Raw genomic sequence first — 10,353 nt, forward strand, 5'->3', positions numbered from 1 at the left:
CTGCGCACTGGGTGCGCCGCGCCACCTCCGTCGCGCGCGCTCCCCCGAGGGGAGTGGAGGCGGCGTGGGAGGCTGGAGGAGAGCGAGAAGCCGAGGAGGAAGGAGCGGGGCCAGCGCGCAGGCCCAGAGCCGCCGAGCCGCGCCTGCCGGCTACGCCCCAGAGCGGAAGAGGGAAGTGAAGGCGCCGGGCTGTGGGTGCCTATCACGGTGGGCTTGCTGAGGCAGAGGCAGCATCGAGAGGAGGCCGTTGCCCCCGGTCCGGATCGGGGATGTCGAAGAACACGGTGTCGTCGGCCCGGTTCCGGAAGGTGGACGTGGATGAGTACGACGAGAACAAGTTCGTGGACGAGGAAGACGGGGGCGACGGGCAGGCCGGGCCCGACGAGGGCGAGGTGGACTCCTGCCTGCGGCAATATCCTTGCGTTCCCGCCTCCCCATCCCTCGCGGCCCTGGTCCCGGGACCCCGCCGCCTGCAGGGTCCGAGGGGGACGGCCCTTCCCGGGGACTGGCGCCGAGCTGCCCCCGGCGGCCCGCGCGGTTCGAACCTGTCTCTTTGGGGTTCCCTATTGCAAGAAGGCAAGGGGCTCTCCCATTTCTAAGCGAGTAGCCCCGAGACCCCAGGGTCCAGCCCTCGGGACCGTGCCGTGCCCCGCGCGCTTTTCCCGCCGTGATTCTTCAGGTGGCGCCCGGAGTTCCTGCCTCCCCGGAGGGGGCTCGGCGGCCGCGCCCTCCGCGCTGGGGCAGCGTCTGGGCTGTTCAGTGGGCTGTTGCAGGGCGCCTGAGTTTTCCTCCCCAGAACGGCGTTTACTGGGGTCCCGCTGGCTCCAGAGATTTCTGATTGGGAAGAGCGGGCGTCTTTCTTTAGGATTTTGTTTTTGTTGCTGTTGTAGTTTTGTTTTGGTGGCATTAGGGTAGTTCATTTCTTGCCGGTAGACAAGGGGCGGTTTGCAGAATTGAGGCCCTGTGTCCTTTCCGCCCGTGGGCTCGCTCTTTTTTTTTTTTTTTTAAGAGAAAGGGATGTGACACAATATAGGTTGCACAGTATTTGTTAACGGTGGAACAGGAGTGAGTCCAAAACAACCAGAACTCCCATGAAGCAAGCTTGGAGCCTTTAGTGCTCAGCAAAGGACAATAAAGAGAAGAGGGGGAATGCATGTGGAGAATCCTTGGAAGTATTTAAAATAAACCCCAATGAATAAAATAGAAGATGAGTCATTTGTACAAAGCAGGATCATTTTTGTAATCCTGAAGTTATTTCCATTTTAGTTAAAACGTGGCTGTCAGTTCCTGGGTTTTGGTTTTGCATATTTGAATATTCATGACAGTATTTGCATCAGATCTTTTTTAGAAAAGTGTAAATGTTGCGATAACCCAAGCTGTAGTTTTAGAGATTCTCAATTACTGAATTCACTCGTTTCTAATTATTCTTGGGTGTATTCATAAGATAAGGAAGGCTTTTTAGACTCTTTCTTCATCAATGTCCTATTATAATGGGGAAATACACGAGTGAAAATATTTGGTAGCAACTATATCTGGTCTTAAAGGCACCTAAAATACAGCATTAAACATTTATCAACATACAGATGTTTCTTTGATTGCCACAACTTTCACAATCAGCTGTTGCTATTTTGCATCATTTACATGCTGAAGTGTTTTGGATCTTTAAAATGAGCCAGTCTACAAAAGGCATGCGTTTCCATACGTCCATCAAGGCTTGAAAATAATAGCTTACCACCAACTGTAGGTTTTTTCCTGAGACCTTTTTCTTCAGAACATAATTGATGAACATTATTCTGTCTAAAAACATCCTTTGACGGGTAAATGATGTTTTGTGAAACTAACTTATTTTAGGTGCTGTGTTCTGACTCTTAAATAGTGCTGCTGTGTCCATATAGGAGATCTGCTTTTTGTATCAGTTCATCTTAAAATATAGAGATACTGTCTCTTCTACTCTTGGTACAATCAGAAGAGACAAGCTCTGGTCAGGCACTACAGATGGAGGAACAAATGAACTCCGTGTGGTTTTCCTTTTAGGGGAATGACTGTACATTCTTACATTCTGATTGGCCTTCTGTGTCTCGTACTTGCTGGCTCACTGGTGCTTTCAAAGAGAGAGTAAATTTAATAAGTATGGCCTAAGACAGTTTGAATGACCTTTATGAAATAATGAGAGAAAATATCCAAAACAAAATTAAGTTGCCACCTAAAGGTCATTGAATTATTGTATCTTCATGAATATTGACAGATTGCTAATATATGTTATTCAGATTGCTAATCTGCCAGCATTTCAATTAATATAGACTATATCTCTAATAAAAGTTTAGCCTTTATTTTTCTGCTTAGAATCACATAAAAAGACATATTTTGTCTGAGGATAGGCTGTTTCATTTTGGGGCCTAATAATTCTGATACATATTTCAGAGTTTTTTCAATATCACTCTAGATAATGTTTGCATGTGTCTTACTAGAAAGTGAAAGGTTATCAAGGTGTTCATTTGCTAATGAGAACCAAAGATGAAAGGGTCTTTGCTTTATGAAAAAAATTCTAATGTTCTCTTTTTGTTTTCACTATTTTACCTTTGATTGACATCCTTGAAACCAACTTGTTGAATTTTCCAATATTGAACATAGGGACCATAGGAATTTTTCTTTCTGTGCATAAAGTCAAGTCTTAAGAACCAGTGGTTCCTGGTGGTTATAATGCTTTCCCGAGGTCTGCCCTTTGCTGCTGTCCCCTTAACCTCCATCACAGGAAACATGATGGCTGCCCTACAGGCAGCTCTGAAAAACCCCCCTATCAACACCAAGAGTCAGGCGGTGAAGGTGAGTCACAGATGACACTGATCTCTGCTGATGTCTTAGCACTCTTGCCAGAATCCTCTGAAGTGTCACAGTTTGGACAAATGTTTTAACTATGTACTTTTTAACGACTTATCTTTGAAGTAGAAGAGCTTGCCCTGTAGTTTGATAGGTAAAAATTTACATATGAAAAAATAACACTCTGACATAGCGTTATGCTAATACTGCGTGGTAGACACTAAATTCAAGTGACAGATCATTAGTGTCTTAGAGGAAGCCACTCAGGTTGAATTTGAGCAAAGGCTTGAAGAATAAGCAAACCTTTCACGAAATAAACAGATTCTACTTGCTTGCTTTTTAAAGATTTTTTTACATTATGAGTCTTAAATATTTATTATGGAAAACTCAGAGATGAGGGGGGAGGAAAACGTAATCATTCATAATCCCATCAACCAGAGATAATCGTTATTACTTTTTGGTGGCACTATATGCTTATAGATCTTTTCTGTGAGTGTTTTTTTAAATAAAAATGGAATTTTATAACCTGCTTTTTCAACTGGATAGCAATGTACATGGACATCTTTCCCTGACAGTAGGTTTATTTCTATAACATTTTTTAATGGCTGAATATAGATATGCTGCTGTTTATATGTAACTCATCTCCTTTTGTCATATTTTTAGATTATTGACCTTTTTTTTCCTGTTGTAAACAGTACTGAAATGAATAATTTTGGGTTAATTCTTAATTATTTCCTTTGAATAAATTCCTAGAAGTGAATCGCTGGATTTTAGAATGCACATTTTTTAAGGCTTTCAGTACCTATGATATTGCCAAATTGCCCTTTAGAAAAGTGTGTAGCTTACATTCCTTGTGGCAGTCTTTCAGTAATTCTTAAGAACCTATTTACTTACTTATTAAAATGAAGCCCAAACCATGGTCCCCTCCATTCGTAGCTATTCATACATCGTAGGAATCCCAAGAATCTTAACTGAATATATTTTTGTATAAGGGGAAAATTTTCTTTGGTTTTTAAAAGTTGGAGGAACATCATGGAAATTTCGATTTTACCACCTTCTGCTTTTATATGGGTGGTTTTTTATCACAGTTTGTGGGTGGGAGTTGTAGCTCTGTATGCTAGGATATTTTTCTAAATTGGGTAAGTGCATAGTCTTTAAACTGAAGATAACAGTAGGTGGTAGAAACATTCTGTAAAATGCTGACCAGTAGGAATGCCAAAGGTATCAATTTATCTTAAATGGAAGGAGAAATGAATTGTTGAAAGGGTAAATTAAATGTTCCCTTTGCTTGGCTTGATGGGTAAAAAAATAACTTTGCTCTTGGAGCAGCCTTTATTAAAGAAAACAGATCATTGTAAATGAAGATCACTATGTCTTCTATCTGTAGTCACGACCATAGATTTGAAACTTAAAATGTTTTCTTAAAAACTTAAATTTTTATTTATTAATAACTTATTTCTGAAGAGTGTTTCTAGTTAGAACTGCTATTCAGTTTCCTTGTTCAGGTTGTTGTTAAGATCTAGAAGTAAAATTTCAATGTTGATTTAATAAATTGGTAAATTGTCGGATCTGTCTGTAAGCAAATCCTTTCAGCTCTACCTTCTAATGTGTCAAGAATCTGTCCACTTCTGACCCCCTCCGCTGCTACCATGCTGGCCAAAACCAGCCTAGATTATTGCAGTATCTTCCTAACTAGTCCTGCTTCTGCCTTGTCCCCTGCCCTCGTCCCCCCAGCTTATGCTTAACATGGCAGCCACAGTGATCCTGTTAAAATGTGTCAGATTGTGTCACTGTTCTCAAAACCTTCCAACATCTTCTCCTTTCTCTGAGTGAAAGCCGGAGTCCTCACCATGGCCTGCAGGGCTGTGGGGATCCGTCTTCCCCTTGCCTGTCTCAGTTCCTGTCCTCTTCTCCCACGGCTCTGCTCCAGCCACCTTGGGTCTTTTTGCTCTTCCATGAACACACGCTAACAGCGCTTGTTGTTTCCTCTGTCTGATACCCCCAAGGTTTCCTCTCTTGTGTCCTTCAGGTCTGTAACTCAGATGTCACCTTCTCATGTGGCCTTTCTAAAACTGTAATCCCCCCCACACGTATGTCTAAATGTTGTTCTTTATTTGCCCTAGGATCGAGCGGGGAGCATTGTCTTGAAGGTACTCATCTCTTTTAAAGCTAATGATATTGAAAAGGCAGTTCAATCCCTGGACAAGAATGGTGTGGATCTCCTCATGAAGTATATTTATAAAGGCTTTGAGAGCCCCTCTGACAATAGCAGTGCTGTGTTATTGCAGTGGCATGAAAAGGTAAGTTATGCACTATGAATCCATATGACTGGTTCCTTTATAAGAGAGAATCACAACGACAACCTTTTTCACCTCTAACTATTTTGATTTGTTGGTTGTACATCTTTGTTATGACAAATAACTACCTGAAAATGAAAGTTTAGATTTATGCTTACTAGCCTTGGTCTTAAGAGATTCTGATTTGCAACACATATTTATTCAGTAATGGTTATTGTTCATTAAACATAATCTTAAACTTTGAACTAAATCAAAACTTTGAAAAGAAAATAAGCAGTAAAAATCAAGAATTCTTTGACAGTGGCCAGAAGGTGGAAACAACTCAAGTGCCCATTGACAGATGAACAGATAAACAAAAAGTGGTACGTACGTACAATGGAGTATTATTCAACCAAAAAAAGGAAGTTCTGATACCTGCTACTGCATGAATGAACCTTGAAAACATTATGCAAAGTGAAATAAGCCAGACACAAAAGGACAGATACTGTGTGATTCCGTTTATATGAAATATCTAGAATAGGCAAATTCAGAAACAGACAGTAGATTAGAGATTACCCAAGGCTTGGGAGAAGGAAGAATAGAATTATTGCTTATGGGGTACAGAATTTCTGTTTGAGGTGATGAAAAGTTTTGAAATAGTGATGATAGCTGTACAATTGTACATGTAATTAATGCCACTGAACTTTACATTTAAAGATCGTTAGAGTGGCAAATTGTGTGTTATATAGTTTACCTCAATTTTAAAAAAAAGAAGTGAGATAGGATCAAGAATTCTTAAATATTTTTTTCTGTTTCCGTGCATTTTATTTTGCAATATAAGCAGATGCTAGTATGTTATCCCTCAAAAACAAACAAACAAAATGGCTATGGGGAATTTTTAGCTTTAGGTAAAAGGTTGGTAAGGTAATCTTTAATACTGAACTCTTATGTTGGTATAAATATAAACGATGTAACATTTAAATAAAACCAACCACAGGCAAGGGGTATATTCTCTAACTTCTGACAATTCCCAAAACTCAGTTTTTCGGAAGCTATCTGTCTATCTGAGTGAAAACACACGTGTAAGATAAGAATAGGGAGTAAAACTTGTTCTATAGCCTTGGTCAAGTCACTTTATCCCTCATACACTATCAAACATAAAGAGCAGCATTTATGCATGGGTAACCATACCTCCCAGTTTCCCCAGACAGCCCCAGTTTGTGCTGGTCGTCCCAACATCGTTATGAAGAGTTCGCTTTCACTCGACAGTGTATCAATTTGGAGAATAATTTATATGGTCATCCTATTCCTGGAACACTTTCTGTTTGCCAGCCACTGTACTATTAGTTTCTTTCTTTTATCCTTGGAACAACCCTACAGGGTATATAAACATCTTTACCATCCTCAATTTACAGATGAACAGCCAGCTTTAAAACCCAAGCAGCCTAGTTCCAGTATAGCCTCCGGATCATGACAAACATTGGTTGGGCACGTCCTACATTCCAAGCACTTTATAAATATTAATTCATGTAATGTCATAAAAATACTAGGAGGGAAAGCTTACTTATTCTTCCCCCTCTTGCAGATGGGGAAACTGAGCACATGTTAAGTCTTCATTTCTTCCTAACATCAGTCACCAGTTTTGCCAATCTTAGCCCCTAAGTACTTTCCAATCATCCACTCAGACACATCTATAATGCAAGTGTCCGCAGCATCTCTCCCAGTCTGTTCCTCTGGCTTCCTGAACTGGTCGGTCTCCTGGCTACCAGTTTTGCCTCTGTCATCTCTCTTCTCCTCCCAGTAGCCAGAATGCTCCCTCTGAAATCCATATCTATCCTTGTCAGTCACCTGCAGAATAAAATGCAGGTCCCCAAGTCCAGCTTCATCTTCCATGTCATTCTTCCCCTTATGCTCCAGCAGTGAGCGTATTAATGTGCTTTCCCTGAAAACACCATAATGTTTCATACCTCTATACCTTTGCTCATGATTTTCTCTCTGCCTGAGTGTCTCCTTACCCTTTTATGTCAGTCTCTTGCCTACTTCTCCATTTAACGTATCATTTTCTCCAGGAAGCCTTACCTGATCATTCCACATTCCTCTGTACCCTCAGGTTGGGTACATGCCCTTCCTCTGTGCTCTAATAGCACCCAAAGCAGAGCTCTGCCATTTCATACATTATATTATATTAAAATGATCTGTTTATGCATCTGTCTCTTCCCAGTAGAGCAGGAGATGCTGTATTTGCTCACTCTTGTATATCCAGCATCTAGCACACTACCCAGTGCACAAAAGTATTCAGTAAGTGTTTTTGAACACAAGTAAACCAGAGCTTTGAATTCCTAATACTTAATCATGACTTCTGATTTTTTCAAGGTAAGGTCAAAAAGTTCCTAAGTTCTTAGCTATTAAATAATATATTCTTAGCTTGGGAGAAAAAAAATCTGACAAAGTCTGTCTAATCTAAATGGAACTTGGGATGGTTGGTCCCAGTTTGAATTTCTTCCTGACAGTGCTGAGAATGAGAGCAGACTAGATGTCCTAAATTTATATTTGAGCAGGTGTTTTAGGCAAGAAGATTTTGCTGCAGATCTTTAAGAACATATTGTTATTCGAAAACAACATACTAGATTGTAGACTGGTGTCTGACTAGAGTGTAAGAGCACAAGGCCAGGGACTCGGAAGGTTTTGTGTGTTACTGTGTCCCCTGTTCCGAACACAGTGCCTGGTGCATAATAGGTGCTCAGGAAACATTTATGAAAATTAGTGAATTCAAAATCGATAGCTGCACACATTCCTTCTTTAAGAAAAATGTTTTACTTGTTGTGAGAATTGACCCTTTGTGATTCTGTCAACATCTCCACTTTGGTTTGTTTTCAGGCACTTGCTGCCGGAGGAGTAGGGTCCATTGTTCGAGTCTTGACTGCGAGGAAAACCGTGTAGTCCGGCAGGAACTGGATGTCTCCTGCGGGTGTCGGAGTTGCTGGTACAAAGACCAAAATAACCAAATGCCACTGCTCCCCTTTGGGTAGCATCTGTTTCTCTCAGCTTTGCCTTCTTGCTTCCTTTTTCATATTTGTAAAGAAGAAAATTACATATCAGTTTTCCTTTAATGAAAATTGGGATAATATAGGAGAGATGTTTTAACAGGAGTGTTTCCTGCTCTCGAAACTATTTCAGTGACGTGTATACCAGTCTGTATATAATATAATTTACATTCAAGTTTAATTGTGCAATTTTTAACCCCTGTTGACTGGTGTTTTTGTTTTTGACTAATAGTGAAAAAATGGATCAGGATTTGAGGCCAGTTTCCTAACTCATTGCTAGCCAGGAAATGATCTTTATAAAAAAAAATATGTTTGAGAGACTGGCAGCTATTAACATTGCAAAACTGGACCATACTTCCCTTATTTAAGCAAAATGTGTTTCTGGAACAAGTGTTGGGTGAACGCCACTACCAAGTTCCGGCTTTGTCTCTGCTTGCCTTCAGATCATGTGAGTTTAAGTATGCCTCTTCCTCTCAGCATCCCATAATCATGGCCTCTTGATTTCTTCGTGGTCACCCAGGGTCCAGAGCAAGGAGTCTTGCTCTACACAAATGTATCTGTAAAGTACCAGAGCCTGTTTGGCGTGAGCATACGACTTTTGTTCCAATAATATGGCCCTGTTTGGAGAAACTGCTCCAAATCAGAAAGGATGTGGAAACTATGATGTAGTTTAAACTCTGGGCAGCTTCTGAATGAAATGCTGTTTTCTGTAGAAACACAGTAGCTGCCTCAGACATTATGAGGCACATAAGTAGTATTTAACACGCCCTATAAATGTCTTCAGTGTTCTTCAGGGTAATTGGGGTCTCAGAAGATTTGCTTCCGATCCAAACACATACACATTCTGTATTTTAGCTCTGTTTTTTAAAAAAAGAAAATGCCACGCAGGAAAAAGTGTTTACTTCGTTGGACTAACCAAATCAGTTGTCAACAAATGACCGGTGCTTATAAAAAGTTATTACTCAGTAGCTCCAAAAGAAGCCGCCTGAACGCATATGACCAAGAGAAAAATCAGCCTGTGTTTAGTATTTACAGTGGACACCAGTTTCATAATCACTGACTTATGTGAAAACTGGTGCAGAAATTCTGTAAACTCTCTGCTGTTTTTGATACCTGCTTTTTGTTTTGTAAAAATGATAAAGTTCAGAAAATAAAATGTCAGTGTTGAATAATTTATTTTCCTGACTCTTTAATACTTATGAGGGTATACTTAATTAAGAGGAAAGATTTCCTGTTTGTTTTCCCACCAGGTGAGCATACTCTTGACAAGAAGAATTTTGGTACAGAAGGTTTATAAAACTACTTTATTCAAATATAAGGTGGTAGAGAGGAGGAGAGAGTCATTAATGATGCCAGAGCACTGCTGGCAGCTTTGGGGTGGCTCCTTAGCCCTCCGGATGCAGCTGTACCCTGCAGTGTCACTGCCCAGACACCTGAACTGGAATGTGCACATTAGCCTAGTGGCCGCTGTCATTGATTCCCAGCTTCCAAACTTCTTTCTGCCTCAAATCCATTTCTTTCCCTTGCCTGCTTGCAGCAACTTGTGTGCTTTCCCCCCACCCCTGACTGAATTCCTGCTTTAAAGCTTCAGAAGCTTGCAGACCATTCAGAGGGCCCTGAGTTAAGAGAAGCTAAGCAATAGATATTAGAGGTAGTCAAGTAGGTAGAATCACTTACAAACTTTAAAATGAGAGCAAAAGTGATATTGCAATGCTTTTTTGTAAAATCCTTCTTAACATCCATTTCACAACTGTAGTGTTGGGGAAAATTCTGGAGTTTCATATTTTATAGTCACAAGAATGGATGTGTTCAAAATTTGCCACCTATCAGCTCAGAGGAGATAGTAATTTAACAATAACAGCCTAGGGACTGAATCAGAATGGATGCCGCTTGAAAATGACTGGCTCAACTGATGTATCTTGGCTGAATGTCAGCCTGGGTTATACTGACCATGTCACAATATCATCTTGGTGGAAAGAGTCGAGGATAGTCAGGATGAATTGCTGAAAAAAAGATGCAAATGCCAAGAGGCACTTTTGGCACAGAAGCGGGTATGAATGGTTTTATCCTTTAAGTGTTTTTGGTCATTTCTGGAAATGTCAGTTATGTTTAGTCACTTAAAGGTAGTCTGTTAACATTGAAACGACATCAGTGATGCTGCCTGGGGCCATGTGGCCCAGAGTTACACAAGTGTATGAAATATAACACAAATAAAT

General features: G+C 40.7%; 1 protein-coding gene across 1 annotated transcript; it reads left to right on the top strand.

Annotated features, from left to right (window-relative positions):
• Positions 1-74: 74 nt before the first annotated feature.
• ARPC5 (actin related protein 2/3 complex subunit 5) lies at positions 75-9,309 on the top strand. The gene is made up of 4 exons (XM_014850295.3): positions 75-412; positions 2,751-2,823; positions 4,941-5,117; positions 7,971-9,309. Exons 1-4 carry the CDS (start codon positions 270-272, stop codon positions 8,031-8,033), a joined length of 456 nt encoding a protein of 151 aa, XP_014705781.2. The 5' UTR covers positions 75-269; the 3' UTR covers positions 8,034-9,309.
• The last annotated feature ends 1,044 nt before the right edge of the window (positions 9,310-10,353 follow it).

Source organism: Equus asinus, chromosome 25 (genome assembly GCF_041296235.1).
Source record: "Equus asinus isolate D_3611 breed Donkey chromosome 25, EquAss-T2T_v2, whole genome shotgun sequence".
NCBI lineage: Eukaryota > Metazoa > Chordata > Mammalia > Perissodactyla > Equidae > Equus > Equus asinus.

Excerpts from the sequence above, each read along its gene's own strand:
- ARPC5 (XM_014850295.3), top strand. The coding sequence starts at position 270 with ATGTCGAAGAACACGGTGTCGTCGGCCCGGTTCCGGAAGGTGGACGTG. Across the intron at positions 413-2,750 it reads GTGGACTCCTGCCTGCGGCA|AGGAAACATGATGGCTGCCC; the intron begins ATATCCTTGCGT and ends AACCTCCATCAC. Across the intron at positions 5,118-7,970 it reads TATTGCAGTGGCATGAAAAG|GCACTTGCTGCCGGAGGAGT; the intron begins GTAAGTTATGCA and ends GTTTGTTTTCAG.